This window comes from Gracilinanus agilis, chromosome 1 (genome assembly GCF_016433145.1).
Source record: "Gracilinanus agilis isolate LMUSP501 chromosome 1, AgileGrace, whole genome shotgun sequence".
NCBI lineage: Eukaryota > Metazoa > Chordata > Mammalia > Didelphimorphia > Didelphidae > Gracilinanus > Gracilinanus agilis.
Window position 1 is genome coordinate 496,852,596 of NC_058130.1, and position 17,221 is coordinate 496,869,816.

The window sequence follows — 17,221 nt, forward strand, 5'->3', positions numbered from 1 at the left end:
ATATGGAAATGGGTCTTGATCAATGATACATGTAAAACCCAGTGGAATTGCTCATTGGCTATGGGGGGGGGGAGAGGGGAGGGAAAGAACATGAATCATATAACTATGAAAAATATTCTTAATTAATTAATTAAATTAATTCAAAGCCAAAAAAAAGTAAGGTTTTTTTAAAAAAGAATATACTCCTTTGTAACCACAGCTGAGGTCAGTACTAACGTACACTTAAATTTATACCAAGTTTTTATTTACTTTGCAGTCAAGTGCCAAGAAATATTATTTTACATATACTTTAACCCCTCCTGTGAAATCATTGTCACAAATTTTTCTTGAGGACTTTTCAGCTTTCAAACACTTTATACAAATTATCTCATTTTACCATCACAACAATTCTATCAGTTGTTCTAAGCTTAGAAGATTTAAATGATTTGCCTACAGTATCAGAAGTGAGATTTGAACTCGTCTTGACTTCCCTCATCCAGCATTCTAGGCATACCATAGTATCTATCTATATCTTAAAAATAAAACTAAAAACTCTTACCTTCTGTCTTAGGATCAGTTCTGACACAGAAGGGTGACATGGGTTAGCCAATTGGAGTTAAGTCACATAGCTATGAAATGTCTGGGGTTTGAACCTATGTCCTCCCAACTGCAAGCCTGTCGCTCTAACCACTCTAACGATACCTACGTGCCCATCTAGATTTTTTTAAAAATACCTTCTCAGCAAAAAATAAAAATTCAAAGGAGGAATTTTTCTGAAACTGAACAGATGCCCTTGCTTCATCCGTACAAAGAGGCAGTGCTAAATTCTCATGATTCTGCAAGGTTTTTGGACAAGACTCATGGATTTCACTCAGTAGATAGAAGAAAAGTGCGTCTCTCAGAGTCATTAACAGCAGGGGCAGAACCTTCTTGGCAGGATCACATTACACACCTACACTTCCTGGAGCTGTGAGTTCTTTAACACCCGATATCTCTACAATGCCAGTGACCAGGACACCAGAGGAGTAGTCAATAAGCGTTTACTAATCGCCTAGAGAAGTGTTGGGGAGTAGGAAGTGAGAGGGAGAGTATCTATCAGTTCTAGGATTCAATGCAATTCTGTTCTCTGAAACATGCACCAAATGATCCCTCCCAAAGGGGAAATTAAGACAGAAGAAAAACAGAGAGCCTCAAACTCTCCACAAATGCTGGCGGCCGCATCCAACTAAACGCCAAGATCACCCAGTCCGGTTCGCTCCCTCCTCCCCTTTTCATTCTCTTGCCCCGCCTCGAGCCTTTTGGACCCACCCCTCTCCGCCTCCTACCGTACAGGGAGGAAGAAATCACCCGGTTGTATGATCAGCTGCGATTCCTAGCCTACCCAATCGCTGCTCGGCCGGTGCGCCGGCGCAGGAGGTAATTGGCCTACTGATCGCCTCCAGGCCGGATTTTCCCGCCCCTGCCGCTGGGCGGCGCCCTGCTCCAAAGCTTTTTCTGCTGGTCTCGGGTCCCCAGAGCTTATCCGAGGGACGAGATGACGGCGATAATACCACGGATCGAGCAGCTGTCCTCCCGGGTGGTGCGTGTCCTGGGATGTAACCCAGGACCCATGACGCTCCAGGGCACCAACACCTACCTGGTGGGGACCGGCCCCAGGTAACACCTCCTGGGCCAGGCTGCTGCATGAGCCGCGGGGCCGAGGCCTGCTCTCCTACCCCGCGGGGAAGGAAGGGCAGCGCAACCTAGGGCTCTGGCATCTCACCAGGTCTCAGCCCCTGCGCGAAGAAATGTCCGGGAGTCCTCCCCTCCACCCCATCCCACCCCCAGTCACTTTTTAAAATGCGTTTTGTTTTAGTGGGTTTTACCGCTGACAGGCCAAAGGACCCCTCGCCTCACTGTTCCAGCTGCTGAGAGGGGGAAGAAGACATCCCCACTTCAAGCTGCTGAAAGGGGGGCCCTGGGAGCTTCCGCCGCCTGAGCTGCACCCCGGACCACCCTCACTTTCTATTTCTCTGCGCACTTGGCCTCTCACGACCCTAGCTTCTCGGTCACGGAAGGGGTGAGATTGTGGTGGAAACTTTAGAGGAGGTCCTTGTCCACACCTCCCGCCAGAGGTCAAGATCCTCAGACTTCCCCATGATTACTTGAGTGTAAACCTGAAAAGTTCGGTGTCTGCTCCAAGGAAGGAAAAGGAGAACCTCCTCATGTTTTCCTTTGTAAATGTCCCTTGTTTCTAAGAGTTTTCTCTTTTGACTCTTTGTTATTTGTAGTCAATATTGTAGTCTCATATTTTGATTGTGACGCGTTTTTAATTGAGCGTCAAATGAAAGGAATATTAATAAAGATTGTAGATAATCGGTACTAAAGTATAAAGCCTGATGTTAGAACACATAGTAAGGTCTAAATGTTTTATCTAGATTAGTTAAAATCCAGGAAAAAAATGAACTTTAGACGAAAAGGTAAAGCTATCCTTATTACCACCTTAAAATAATATGAAAAGTTCACTAAATTTCAACATTCTCTTAGTCTTTTATAGAGTCTCCTTGAACTGTTAAATTTTGTTACTGTGGAATCTTTGTGTACTTGTGACAAGTAAATTGCTGGCATTTTAATGGATCAGCTATTGAGCTGACTACTGTGTACTTTAGTACTGTGCTGAGGACTCTGAAGGAATGCAAAATAAATACATAAAATAGAGGCCCTGCTTTTAAAAAGTTTAAAATCTAAATGTAGGATCAATGCACATACAATATAAACTATGTATTTTTCACACAGTAAACCCTTATGGTAGAGTGTGGTGACACTGTGAACAGTAAAAGTTAGCATATGAGTCTAAAGATATCTTAAGACCAAGTCCTCAATGTCTCTTTGATTTCCCCCTGCCTGTTACAACTGAACTTGTGTGACAAATGGAAGGAACAGAAGTCTGACTAAAGGTCAGGAGTACAAAAGGTACAGTAAGATCAAACAAGCCAGCCGTTGAATCCAGAGGAGTCAGCTTCAAAAAGTATACCAAACGGGCTAGATCTAGGTGGGTAGTGTCTTTAATCTGAAAGATGTGTTTTTATGCTCATTGCTCTTGGTGGGCATTTTTAACTCCTCTCATATCTGTTACAGAAATAATTTCTTTGCTGATCTTATTATACCATCTTTAACCATGCCAGTCATTCCATCCTGTATACATACTGCTGTCAGACAATTTTTCTGGAGCACAGCTTTTACATATAACTCCTTTGCTCAGGAACTGATGGTTTTATTGCAATTTTGTGATTTTCTAAAGCACTAATTATATCATGCTCAATACTTATTGATTATGGTAAATGTTAAATTTTGGAAAGAAGTTGGAATTGACAGGAGTAATTTCAATGAGTATTAATGTGTCTGTATAGAAAGGTGCTACTGCTGCTTCACCATGTTTAGAGAGGATTGAGGGTTTTGGTTTTTTTTAAAAGCAATGATGAATTTTATTCAGTTACATAATAGGTGTTAATAAAACATCTGTCTAAACCTGTGATTTCATTGATAGAGAGAGTTTTCTGTAAGGCAACTTTTAACAGTGTAGATGGGCAGGAGTGCTGAAGTTTAGAATTAAAGAATTATATGTTCACTAAGAGCTTAAGTGATTTGCTCTTCAAGAAAACCATTTAACCCAGTGATGGGCAAACTTTTTAAAGAGGGGGGCCAAAGGAAAGGAAATGCTCATCTGTCCGTCCGTTTCTAAGGACTCTTTCGAAGTTTCATTGTATTGTTACTCATTGTATTCGTCAGATTAGGAATAATTAGGAATGTGTGGCCAGATAGAACATTTTGGCCCGAGGGCTGTGGTTTGCCCTTCACTGAACCAATTACAGACATTTGTAAGAAGGCTATTTAAGTTAACAACATTGTTTAGTCAGTGGAATAAAACAAATCTAACAAGTCTAGAGCAGAACCTCTTCCTTTTTATATTTAGCTTCTTAACACTAGCATTATTGCTAACCAACCACAGACTTTGTAGGTAAAATAGATATTTTTACTAAGGGAATGATGTATTTCCTCTAAATTTTTAAAAAATCTATTGGTAGAAACTAATCCCTTATGAAGGATAATTCTAGATAATTTCATGATCTCTTCCTGTAAATGTGGGGAAAGTTTTTTTTTTAATTTTTTAAGAAAAAGTTTCATTTTCCCCAAAAAAAGTCATCCTTCATGATTAGATAATTATTCATGGAATCCTGACAACAGTATTTCCTTGCTGTTGTGATGGAAAAGTAGATTTTTTTTTTAAATCCTTACCTTCCTTCTTGGAGTCAATACTGTGTATTGGCTCCAAGGCAGAAGAGTGGTAAGGGTAGGCAATTGGGTTCAAGTGACTTGCCCAGGGTCACACAGCTAGGAAGTGTCTGAGGCCAGATATGAACGTAGGACCTCCCGTCTCTAGGCCTGGCCCTCAATCCACTGAGCTACCCAGCTGCCCCCAGAAAAGTAGATTTTAAAGTAGGACTTATTCTTAAGAAAGTTCAGAAACATTAGTAAAATCAGAGAGAAAAATGTTTTTAGCCTAAGTGGAGAAAATTCATATATTCTACTCTTGTTATCTGCTTCACACCTGAAAATAAAAGTATAGTTCATAACAAATCTATATAAATTTGATACTATGCCTAGTATAGAGTAATAAAATTGTTTAAAGAGGCTTCTCAGATCCTTTGGTACCTGATGGACATAAGGCTATTGTGAGAAGTTTCTAAGTTCTTTAATGTAGATAGCATTTTGAGGTTTACAAGGTGTTTTTCATGTTGTTTCATTTGATCCTCATGACAACACTGAGGTATGTGCTGGTATCTCCATTTTACAGCTAAAGAAACTAAAACTGAGCAGAGGTTAAGTGACTTGCCAATGGACACACAAAGCTAGGAGGCATTTTGAGAGAGAATTTAAAGTTTCTAGAAACTTAATAATAATAATATCATGTAACATTTTGAAAGCATTTTACAAACATTATCCAATAGCCACCATTTATATAGCACCTGCTATGTGCCAGACATTGTACTAAGTGCTTTATGAATAATGTCCCCATTTTACAGGTGAGGAAACTGGGGTTAAGAGAGATGAAGTCCCTTGCCAGGATCACAGGTCCTGTGCTCTATTTATTATACCATCCAACTACCTCATACCCATGCACCTCTTAGAGCCTTCAAGAATTCAAGGTTACCTCAATACCATGATAAATCACTAGAATTTGATTTTAGTGATGTTTTCTAAAATTTGGCTTAAATTGTTTGAATGACCAGCATATTACTATTATCTCATATTTCATGATTCTATGTATATTTCTATTGTTTGATTCCATTACATCATTTTTTAGGAGAATTCTTATTGATACTGGCGAACCATCAATTCCAGAGTATATCAACTGCTTAAAACAAGCACTGGCTCAATTTAACACATCAATCCAAGAAATTATAGTGACTCACTGGCACCAAGATCATACTGGAGGCATAGCAGACATATGTAATAGCATCAATTCAGGTAAGCAGAAAATGCTCATTAATTCTTTTTGGAAAACTGATTTTAAAGGTCTTGTTTTAGATATGGAATGCTAAATAAACTATTAAAGTTTTTACTTAAGCTTTTCCTCTTTGCATATGGCTTCTAGGTATTATTTAATATTTATATGCCTGTTCAATATTATTCTTATTTTCATATAGAAGAAAGAGAAAAAATACTATTTACTTCTTCAGACCCTTTTCTCTCCCTTTCCCCTTGCAGAAAAGGAAGATATCTTGCCATTTAGTTTAGACTAAAGATTTATCAACCTGTTGCTAAGCCTCTCCAAACTTATCTAGGCTGCTCTTTGAATCATGGGCATATAGCCTATCACGAGGCCTGTACTCTATGACTTTCCAGTAGGATAGAACCTTCGATAGCTTGTATTCTACCAACATAGACTACAGGAATTCAGTGTTGCCTTCATGCCATAATGAGACATCAGAATAGTAAAATATTGAAAGAGGCATGCTAGGCTAAGAATAATCTTGGAGTTTGAGTTGAGCTTTTAGGGTAGGTGGCTCAGTGGATTGAGTGCCAGACCTAGAGATGGGAGGTCCTGGGTTCAAATATGGCCTCAGACATTTCCTAGCTGTGTGACCCTGGGCAAGTCACTTAACTCCTATGCCATTCTTCTGCCTTGGAACCAATACCATATTGATTCTGAGATGGAAGGTAAGTGGGTTTTTTTTGTTTGTTTTTGTTTTTTTTAAAAAGGAAGCTAGATATTCTTAAAAGCCAGTGATCAACACTCTTTGGGGTATCATTCAACCAGCTACATATCCATCTGGGTTTATCATCTTTTGGACCCATTTATCCATCTTATCCACAAAGATATTACAAAAAAATCTTGCCATATGTTTTACTGAAATCAAGACATATTAAATCTGGAGCATTTCCTTGAACTACTGATTTATCAAATTATGACATTACTATAGTTTGGCATGTCTTCTTAATGAGCCTATTGTGAATTCTTCATGACCACTACTTCATTTTCTATTTGCTTACAAATTATCTATTAAATAATATATTCTGGAATGTATTGTTAAATTCTATGTCTTTCTAGATTTCCTATTCCCTGTTTTTAAAAGTCAGAACACTGACCTTGCTTCAGTCTTCTAGGATTACTCCAGTTTTTCACAATTCCTCAAAGATAACAGATAGAGAGGTTTTACAATAACATTTTCAGCTTTTCTTTAGCACATATTCATCTGGACTGTGACCAACTCACAAGTAATACAGCTGAGTCAGTCAAGTAGTCCATTAAGTCCTTATTGTGTACCAGACACTGTGCTAAGTACTGGGGGTACAAAAAAAAAAGCAAAAAATAGCCCCTGACCTCAAGGAAAATACATTCTAAAGGAGGAAATCCCATACACATAACTAGATGTATGCAAAATATGTACAGTTAGATGGAAAGTGATCTGAAAGGGGATGCATTAGCAGTTAGAGAAACTGGAAAAGGTAGACTTTGAACTGAGTTTTGAAGGAAGCCAGAGAAACCAAAAGGAAAGGAAAGAGAGCAGAGCATTTCAGGCATTGAAAAAGGCAGAGACAGTGTCATGTTCAACAACAAGTAGGCTGTTAGATCATAGAATCTGTGACTGGTGTCACAAATAAAATTCAACAAAGATAGGCCAAGGCACATTTTTTCCAAGCAAGATACTATTTTATTAACAGGAACACTACTTGCCAATAGATTAGGTCATTAGCTGCCTCAATTTCTAGCCAGTGACTTGGATCAAAAGTCATATGTTTTGGGGCAGCTGGGTAGCTCAGTGGAGTGAGAGCCAGGCCTAGAGACAGGAGGTCCTAGGTTCAAACCTGGCCTCAGCCACTTCCCAGCTGTGTGACCCTGGGCAAGTCACTTGACCCCCATTGCCCACCCTTACCAATCTTCCACCTATGAGACAATACACCAAAGTACAAGGGTGTAAAAAAAAAAAAAAAAAAAAAGTCATATGTTTTACTGAAATCAAGACATATTAAATCTGGAGCATAAAAGATTTTGGGAAGTACTGAACAAAGAACAGAACAGGGTAGGTGAGACAATGTAACTAATTGGTTATAGAATTGGTAACATCATAGGGATGAGGGCAACATGATTGGTTATATAGCTAAGGCATGGGGAACAAAATGACTGGTTGGGAGTTGACAATGAAGGATTAGCAACAACGCCTCCTGTGACTAAAAAGTGTTCATTGTTTGAGTCCACTTGACAGATTTCCCAGACATCCTTATCCACCTGCATCCCTCAAGGATAGCTGATTTCCTTTAGGCAATAATAGAACAGTGATTAATAGGAGAACTAGATTTCTAAACTTAACCTAATTCAGGCCAGCTAAATATCTGAACTAAATTCAGAGATAAAGAATCATGACAAGCAGTTACAGGACAAAATCAATTAATTTTAACTAGAATTAATAGTCAAGCAAAACAGATAGCCAGCTGTTCATATCAAAAAAATCTTTGTTTTATTCTGTATCTTGAATAGCCTCTCTGTCATGAAGTAGGTAGGATGGATCATCATCAATTCTCTGGAATTATGGTTGATTGCAGCCTCAATCCAAAGGTCTTAAGTCTTTTCATAGTCTTTTGGTTGATACTCTTTTCATGGGACTGTGCTTCTATTAATAAGATCATCAAGTCTCTGACCAAACATGTTTTACCTAGTACTCTCTTCATTAGTAGGATTACATCACTCTATTACCATAATATGTGGTGCAAAAAAACAAATCTTCTCTTTTACATAATTCATGAGGTAACTGTTGACTTCCCTTAGCTTCTTTTCTTTATTAATTCACCAAACATTTATTGAGTCCGCTATGATAGGGTAGGGATACAAAATATAATAAAGCAAGGTCCCAGCCTCCAGAGAGATTGCAAACTAATAAAATGGCATATGTGTGTATACATATATATCCACACTATATTTGCACACATATATATTTAGATATGTACACAAATAGTTATAATACAAATTAGAATGTAAATGCATAGGAGATAACTAAACCAATTGAAAAAAGAGAATTTAAAGGGAGACATTTGGGGCAGCTGGGTAGCTCAGTGGATTGAGAGTCAGGCCTAGAGACAGGAGGTCCTAGGTTCAAATCTGGCCTCAGACACTTCCCAGCTGTGTGACCTTAGGCAAGTCACTTGACCCCCATTGCCTATCCTTACCACTCTTCTGCCTAGGAGCCAATACACAGAAGTTAAGGGTTTAAAAAAAATTTTTAAATAAATAAATAAAGGGAGACATTTTAGGAAAAGATCAGAGAAAACATTGTGTAGACAGTCACCAGAGTTGTACCTTGAAGGAAAGAAAGAATTTTTAGAGGCTAAATAGGTAATTCACTCAGGGCATAGGAGGCAGGATGAACAGAAGGCAAAGATGAAAGCATGAAGTTTGGGGCAATATTGAGTAGTTTATTGTCAGGATGGTTTGGATTGTGTGAAAGAAGCAGTATGAGTTAAGGCAGGAAAGGTAGGTTGAGCCAGATAGCAGAGGTCTTTGAAAACTAGATTCAAAATTTTATACGTGATATAGTAGGCACTGAAGAATTTTTAGCATATTATGAAACCATTACATTAAGAATATTATTCTAGCAGCACTGCGAAGGATGAATTAGAGAGGAAAGAGTCTGGAGAAAGGAAAGCCAATTAATATATTACAACAACCAAGGCAAAAGGTAATAAAGGCCTGAATTGTTGTGGTTATAGTGGATGTGGAAGGTCAGAGATGAATATGAGAGATAATGCAGTGGTAGAAACTATGACAGGGTTCAGAAACTTGATTGGAAAAGAAAGGTCCACCTACCACCTTCAGTGGGCAGAAGAAATGAAAAACACCACCCATGCACTATAATATCCTGCTTAGAATATCCCAGTCATTAGCAATGCTGCCAAAAAAAATCCTGAAAAGCTTCATTCATTCCTATATGAATTAGCAGAATTGAGAAGTAAACAGCAGTTTCATAAATCTAGGCTGGTTCTCAGAGGACACTCCAGGAAGACAACTGGCCATCTCTGATACCAGGACTCTACGGGAGTTGTTGAAGGGAGAAGAGGGAGAGAACATCACAATATGTGTTTTTAAGGAATATTTCTGATTTTGAAGTCAGATCGTGTATACTTTATGTAGGCAGGGAGCCATTCTATGGAGAAGAGATTGCTTCTAGATGAAGGGACCAAAGAAGGCTTCACAGAAAAGGTGACATTTGAATTAGGCCTTGAAGAGAGGTATTTGGAACAAATGACTGGGACGTAACCATTCTTCACTGGTTTTAGAGAACATTTGGCTATTTCTAAGACATTCTTTTTTTAGACATTCTTATCTTTTTTGGATTTTTACGCCCCTTTTTTATATCTCTTTTGCCACACTGTTTATTTTGTCTTCATAAATTCCTTACATCACTCTAATTTCTTTTCCTAATTTTTCTTCTTATTTTATTTTCAAAATCCTTTTTCAGATCTTTCAGGCATTTTTGTTGGGTTTGTGTCCAATTCATATTTTTTTCTTTGAGGCTTTTCTGGTAGTTGCTTTGACATCATTGTCTTCTTTTGGGTTTGTGTCTTGATAATCCCCATTACCATAGAAACTTGTTATAATAAGGTCCATTTTTGGTTTTTGCTCATTTTTCTAACCTATTTCTTGATATTTTACCTTTATGTTTGTTAGGGCTCTTCTCCTATGAAGAAGGGGGTACTACTGTCTCAAGCTTCAGACCTTTCATGCTGCTCTGGGGATCTGTAGGTTTTTGGTGCTTCCAAGATGGTATTATCTAAGGAGAGGTGGGGTCCCTGCTCTCCTGACCTGTGCTCTGGTCTTTAACCTCAGAAAGGGAACTTGCTCCCCTATAGCCACCAGCACTAGCACTCTTCCTGGCCCTGGGACTGTGTGACCAGATCCCCTGCTCTTCTGTAGCCATAATTACTTGTGTTCCTTAGAATTGAGACCAGGGCCTCTATTCCCTCTATGAGGGACCACAAAGATTCTTCTCCTAGGAACCTTGATGAGAGCTCCTGTTCCCATGAAGCAGCAATTGCTAGTGCTCCTTTTGGCCCTCCCTGGGCTATTGCCTGGAAATGCATATGAACAATGCAGTAGGATCCTGACCCCAAAATCAGCAAAGAAACCTCTACAATTTCCTTCTCACCAGTTGTCCAAATCCTTCATGGTCAATTGGCTGACAATTCCCCAAAACTGCTGCTTCTAAAGCAACCTCTGCACTGCTCTTGGGGGGAACCCAACAACAACCTACCCCTATCCCAGAGAGACAGGCCCTTCTTGATAATCTCCTCAGTTGTAGTGGACAACAAAATTGTTTCACTCAACTTTTTATTGGTTCTGACACCCCAGAAGGTGATTTGAGTCATTATTTTAGAATTATTTGGAAGAAATTTGGGAGAGCTTAGCCAAGTGTTTCTCTACTCCACCATCTGGGCTCTGCCTCTTGCAGTATGTGATTTTTTTAAAACAGAATTTCTCATTGTCTCCTCCAGCTGGTTTTTGTTGATAATATACTGAAATGTAGCTAATTTAGGTGGTTTTTTTTTTAACCCTTACCTTCCATCTTAGAATTTGTACTTTGTATTAATTCCAAGGCAGAAGAGTAGTAAGACCCTAGGCAGTGGGGCTTTAAGTGACTTACCCAGGGTCAGACACAAACTGTCTGAGGCTATATTTAAACTCAGGACTTCCCATCTTTAGGCCTGGCTCTCAGGCTACTCCTACAACCTACCTGCCCCCATGGGGGTTTCTATCCTTCAACTTTGCTGAAGTTGTTAATTTTTCAATTAGCTTTTTAATTAACTCTCTAAAGTTCTCTAAGTAAACCATTATTATTCCTTCCAATTATTTTTCCTGTATTATTGCTATAACTAACATTTCTAGTACAGTATTAAATGCTAATGATAATAATAGGTATTCTTCTTTCACCCCTGATCCTACTGGAAAAGCTTCTAGTTTATGTTCCTTACAGATAATGCTTATTCCTGGTTTTATATAAATATGCTTTATCATTTTAATAAAAGCTTCATCTGTTTCTATGCATTCTATTGTTTTTAACAGGAATAGGTATTGTATTTTTTCAAAAACCTTTTTCTACACCTTTTGAAATAATCATGATTTTTTGTTTGTCTTATTATTATAGTATGTAGTATATGTTACTAATATGTATAGCATATATATAGTATAATATAACTTGTTATAGTATACTATAATACATTATAATATGGTCAGTTATGCTTATAACTTTCCTAATGTTGAACCAGCCTTGCATTCCTATTGCTGATCCCAGCCTAGTCATGTATGATCTTTGTGATATTATTATAGTCCCTATGCTAATATTAACCTTTTAAAATGTACATGCTAGGGGCAGCTAGTGGTTCAGTGGATTGAGAGCCAGGCCTAGAGACGAGAGGTCCTGGGTTCAAATATGGCCTCAGAGACTTCCTAGTTGTATGACTCTGGGCAAGTCACCTCACCCTCATTTCCTAGCCCTTAACTCTCTTCTGCCTGGGAACCAATACATAGTGTTGATTCTAAGACAGAAGGTATTAAAAAATTAAAAAATAAAATAAAATGTACAAGCCATGCCATTTGACACATATATCTTCAGTATTGGTATTCAGTGTCTATAGTAAACATTATAGCAAAATATTATTTCCTTATCTCTTTTAATTAGATCTATTTTTGCTTTTTCTTTGTCTGAGATCATGATTGCTACTCCTGCCTTTTTCACTTAACCTGAGATACATTACATTCAGTTCCAGTGCTTTAACTCTGTGTATATCTTTCTTGCTTGTTTGTTTTCTTTAATTTTTAATCTTTTTTTTTAGTAATTTTAAATATTCTGTTTTTTTAATTTTGAGTTGCAAATTCTCTCCCTATCTCCTACCCCAATACTACCCACTGAGTAAACAAATGTTATCAATTATACATATGAAACCATGCAAAACATATTTTATATTATCCATATAGCAAAAAAAAAAAAAAGCAGCAAGAAAATTATACTTAAGATTTCATTCAGAGTTCATGAGTTCTCTCTCTGGAATTAGATGGCATGTTTTCATCATGAGTCCTTTGGAGTTATCTTGGATCATTGTATTGATCAGAGTAGCCAAATTTTTTACAATTGATCATCATTACAACATTGCTGTTACTGTATATGATGATATCCAAGTTCTTTTCACTTCACTTTACATCAATTTAGAGTTTTTGCCATGTTTTTTCCCCTTGAAATGACCTCCCTCCTCATTTCTTATGGCATAATAGTATTCCATCACAATCATACTCTACAACTTGTTCATCCATTCTCCAACTGATGAGCATCTCTTCAACGTCTAATTCTTTGCCACCACAAAAAGAGGTACTATAAATATTTTTGTACACGTTTCTTTTTTCTTCAATATTTTTGGGATACAGACCAATAGTAGTATTGTCAAAGGGTATGCAAAACTTTATAGCCTTTTGGGAATTGTTCCAAATTATTTTCTAGAATGGTTGGATCAACTCTGTGTGTCTGTTAAAAAACAAGTACTTTTCTTATAAACAGCCTATTGTTGTCTGGTTTCTAATACATTCTGCTATCCTCTTCTGATTTATGAGTAAATTCTTCTCATGAATATTCAGTTATGATTGCTGTGTGTTTCTCTACATACTATTTTTTTATATTTGTCCTTCGTCTTTTTTCCTCCCAGACTCCCTCTTTAGGAGTCTGTTTTTATTCTCTCTCCCATTTATTCCTCCCTTTCCCCATAGCCCCATTCTTTCCTCTTTTCCTTTTGGGAAAGATATGTTTCTGTGTGTGTATATATATACTGTGTGTATATGTATATTTTTTCTTCTTTTAACCTGCTTATATGCAGGTGAATTTATCTGCTCCCTCCTTGCATAAACTCCTTTTTGCACTCCCCATTTATGTGAGATAATTTTCCCCATTCTTACAGTTCTCTCTTTCCTTTCTTAGTGTACTCCTCTTCTCCACACATCTTATTCTTTTTTTTTTAAACCCTTAACTCCTGTGTATTGGCTCTTTGGTGGAAGAGTGGTAAGGGTGGGCAATGGGAGTCAAGTGATTTGCCCAGGGTCACACAGCTGGGAAGTATGTGAGGCCGGATTTGAACCTAGGACCTCCCGTCTCTAGGCCTGACTCTCAATCCACTGAGCTACCCAGCTGCCCCCTCTCATTCTTTTGTTTAGATCATCCAAACACAACATCCAACCCCTCTATCTAATTAGAACTCATTCAGTGACCTCTGGTATTGATAAAGTTCTAAGGGGCTACATATATCATCTCCCCATAGAAAAATGTAAACAGTTTAACCTTGTTTAGTCCCTTATGGTTTCTTATTTGTTTACCTTTTTATGCTTCTTTTAATTCCTTTGTATGTTCTACTTTCTCCTTGGCTCTAGTCTTTTCATCATGAATGTTTGGAAGACCTCTATGTTGTTAATATTTTCATTTTTCTTCCTGTAGGATTATACTCAGTTTTTGCTGAGGAGGTTATTCTTGGTTGTAAATCTAGATCCTGTGCCTTCTGGAATATTATATTCTAAGCTCTGTACTTCTTTATTGTAGTGGTCACTAAATCTCATATGATCCTAATTTTCTTCCTATGGCACTTGAAGTCTTTCTTGCTGGTTGCAGTACTTTCTCCTTGACCTGAGAGCTCTGGATTTTGGTTATAATATTCCTGTGAATTTTCTTTTTCAAATCTCAGAAGGTAATCAGTGGATTCTTTCCATTTCTACTTTTTCCTCTAGTTCTAAAATATCTGGATACTTTTATGGTTTTGATTTCTAGGCTTTTGTTGTGGTTGTTGTTGGTGGTATCATCGTGACTTTTAAGTATTCCAATGATTCTAAAATCATCTCCTCTCAAATCTATTTTCCATTTCAGTTGGTTTTTCTTATAAGAGACATCATATTTTCTTCTTTTTTTTCCCCCAGTATTTTGACATTGCTAAGCCACATCACTGCCCCCAGGCTGTTGAGAGCACAATGTTTATATTTCTTTATTGTCCCAGATAAGTCACTCAAATGCTTACAAATTAATTGATTCTTTTTTATGAATGGAGGAAGCAGAGTTAACATAGCCCTGGTTGCTATAGTAGTGGACATTTAGATAAAGCTTTTAAGTTTTGCTAAGTACTTAAAGGTATTAATCTCATCTGATGTAACTGGAATTGATCTTCATAATAATCCTACAAGGTAGCACTATTATGAGGTTACAAAGGCAAGTGACTTTTTCAAGTTCATGCAACTAATAAATTTCTAAAGTGAGATTCAAACCCAGCTCTCCCCAACTCCAAGTTCAACATCATATCTGTTACATCACATTATTTCTCAATTATCCAGTGTCAGCATCATCAGAACCACACTGTATCAACATTTTATTAGGGATTCTGCATTATGGTCTCATTAATACCTAGAATGTTTTCATGGCTGGCTAAGGTTCTAGAGGACTTATTAAAATTTTATGTTAACAAAAGGGAATTTATATACACATGTATTTTCATTCTTACAATAGGGAGGCTAAAAAATGTAGAGTTCTTCTGGGCAAAGTATTTGTAACTTGCAAGAATCAGCTAGCATTCCAGACAAATATTGCTTGCTAGATGCAGACTTGCAATTAGGAATTTTTGCATTTAAGGCACCTAATTGCCACAAACTTGCTTAGAGTAAGGATGATGCAAGATTACTACTGAGGGAGACTAGGGTAAGTAGAGGATGAATTGATGACCTATTTATTTTTAAATTTATTTTTGCTAACTAGATAAATCCTGTTGTTTTTCTGCTAAGGAAATACTGTTGATACCCTCTAAAATCAGTGAGAAAATTCTGGTTGCTTCATTCTAGGTTTTGTCTCTGGCTATATTATCACCTGTTTTTGTGGGTCTTCATCATTTCCTTGGAATGTAATGAAATAGCTTTTCCTTCTGATAACTGCAAGTATACCACTCTAAAGGCCCTCTAAACTACATAATTTTTAATTTTTTTTAATGTGATATATATTTTGTGACCAGGCACTGAATATTGCATTAAAAAGCTTCCACGCAATCCATTCAAGGAAGAATTTATAAGAAATAAAGAACAAAAATATGTTTATCTGAATGATGGAGATGTGATTAAAACAGAAGGGGCCACTCTCAGGTAAATACTTGACTTTTGTGATCAGTTGTTTAAAAATAACTTTCTACCCAAGGACAACAAAAACTTTATGAAAGCCAACTTCTGGCCATCTATCTTCAGCCCAGATATACAATTCTGTCATCTGTTGAGCAGAAAAGTAAAGTTGAAGAATGAGGAATGTAAGGGTGAAAAAGAGGTTTTATGGGTTCAATATATTAAAGATGGTCACCAGAGGATTGAACTATTATCAATCTCAATTAAGAATAATCTCAAATCAAAATGGACTTTTATGCAAGTTTATTTACATGAGAGAAGAGAGAGAGGAAGTATGGAGATAAGAATTTATCCCACTAATTAGTCCAGGTAGATCTTAACCCTCAGCTGAGGGTTAAAGGACCTGAGGCCTGAGGTGAATGGAACAAACTTCATTCACAGAGTCTATAAAAGGAAGTTTCTTAATAGAAGTTCAGGAAGATTCAGTCTTTAAACTCACCACATGGAACAGTCTCGATCATGAACCAGTAAAGCTCCCTCAGGTCCCCTTCACCAAACCAGCAGCAGCCTCACTCACTCAACTCCCTCTTTTATAGGGGTCACATATGCGTCATTTCCAGTGCCTTCCCCTAGCTTGCTGTCCAATCACAATAGACACTTTCTCATAGAAAGTGTGGGGGGCGGTCGGTTGATTCTGATTTGTTACTCACTCTAGCACACGTGGGTTAGGACCTCCCATAATTGGAAGGTGCTCTCACCTTTGGTGATTAAATCTAAAGATGAGCAGTGTAGACTTAATCTAATTATCACAGTACTCATGCATTTGCCTGGAGCTTCTCCCTTCTAGTCCAATGTTATTTCACCTATGTGAATCACAAAATAAAACCTATAGGGTCTTCTAAGGGAATATGGATGGGTTCCTTATAATGGTTTTCTTATATAGTGTTAATGCTTCTGTTTCTCATATGAAATAATCATGTACTAATTCTGCATAAAAAATTAGACATCACTTTATTGATAAGTCAAGAGAATGGGCTGTTCAGGCTTAGCCTAATAAGATACTTGCATCTTGATAGTTTCTATGGATTTAGGTCCTGGCCTTCAGTTTTGCAGGTTCAGAAACTATTTTTAAACTGCGCGGTCAGGTCAAAGTATGACTTAGCCTTTGTTAACCAAACTAACAACCAATTAGAACATATATAACCTAGACCAGTGATGGGCAAACTTTTTAAAGAGGGGGCCAAAGGAAAGGAAATGCTCATCTGTCAGTTTGCCTCTAAGGCAACTTTTGAAGTTTCATCAGATTAGGAATCATGTCACATGGCCAGATAGAACATTTCAGGGGGCCACATCTGGCCCGTGGGCCATAGTTTGCCCATCACTGACCTAGACTTTTTATTAATTTTCATTTAAAAATACAGCTACTGGGGCAGCTGGGTAGCTCAGTGGAGTGAGAGTCAGGCCTAGAGACAGGAGGTCCTAGGTTCAAACCCGGCCTCAGCCACTTCCCAGCTGTGTGACCCTGGGCAAGTCACTTGACCCCCATTGCCCACCCTTACCAATCTTCCACCTATGAGACAATACACT

General features: G+C 37.8%; 1 protein-coding gene across 1 annotated transcript in view; it reads left to right on the forward strand.

Annotated features, from left to right (window-relative positions):
• Nucleotides 1–1,476: 1,476 nt before the first annotated feature.
• The window catches only part of LACTB2 (lactamase beta 2), a 40,618-nt gene continuing 24,873 nt past the window's right edge, over nt 1,477–17,221 (forward strand). The window contains exons 1-3 of the mRNA XM_044665909.1: nt 1,477–1,635; nt 5,324–5,487; nt 15,535–15,661. Of these exons, the coding sequence (XP_044521844.1) occupies nt 1,514–1,635; nt 5,324–5,487; nt 15,535–15,661 (413 nt within the window). The 5' untranslated portion in view covers nt 1,477–1,513. The remainder of the gene's footprint in view (nt 1,636–5,323; nt 5,488–15,534; nt 15,662–17,221) is intronic.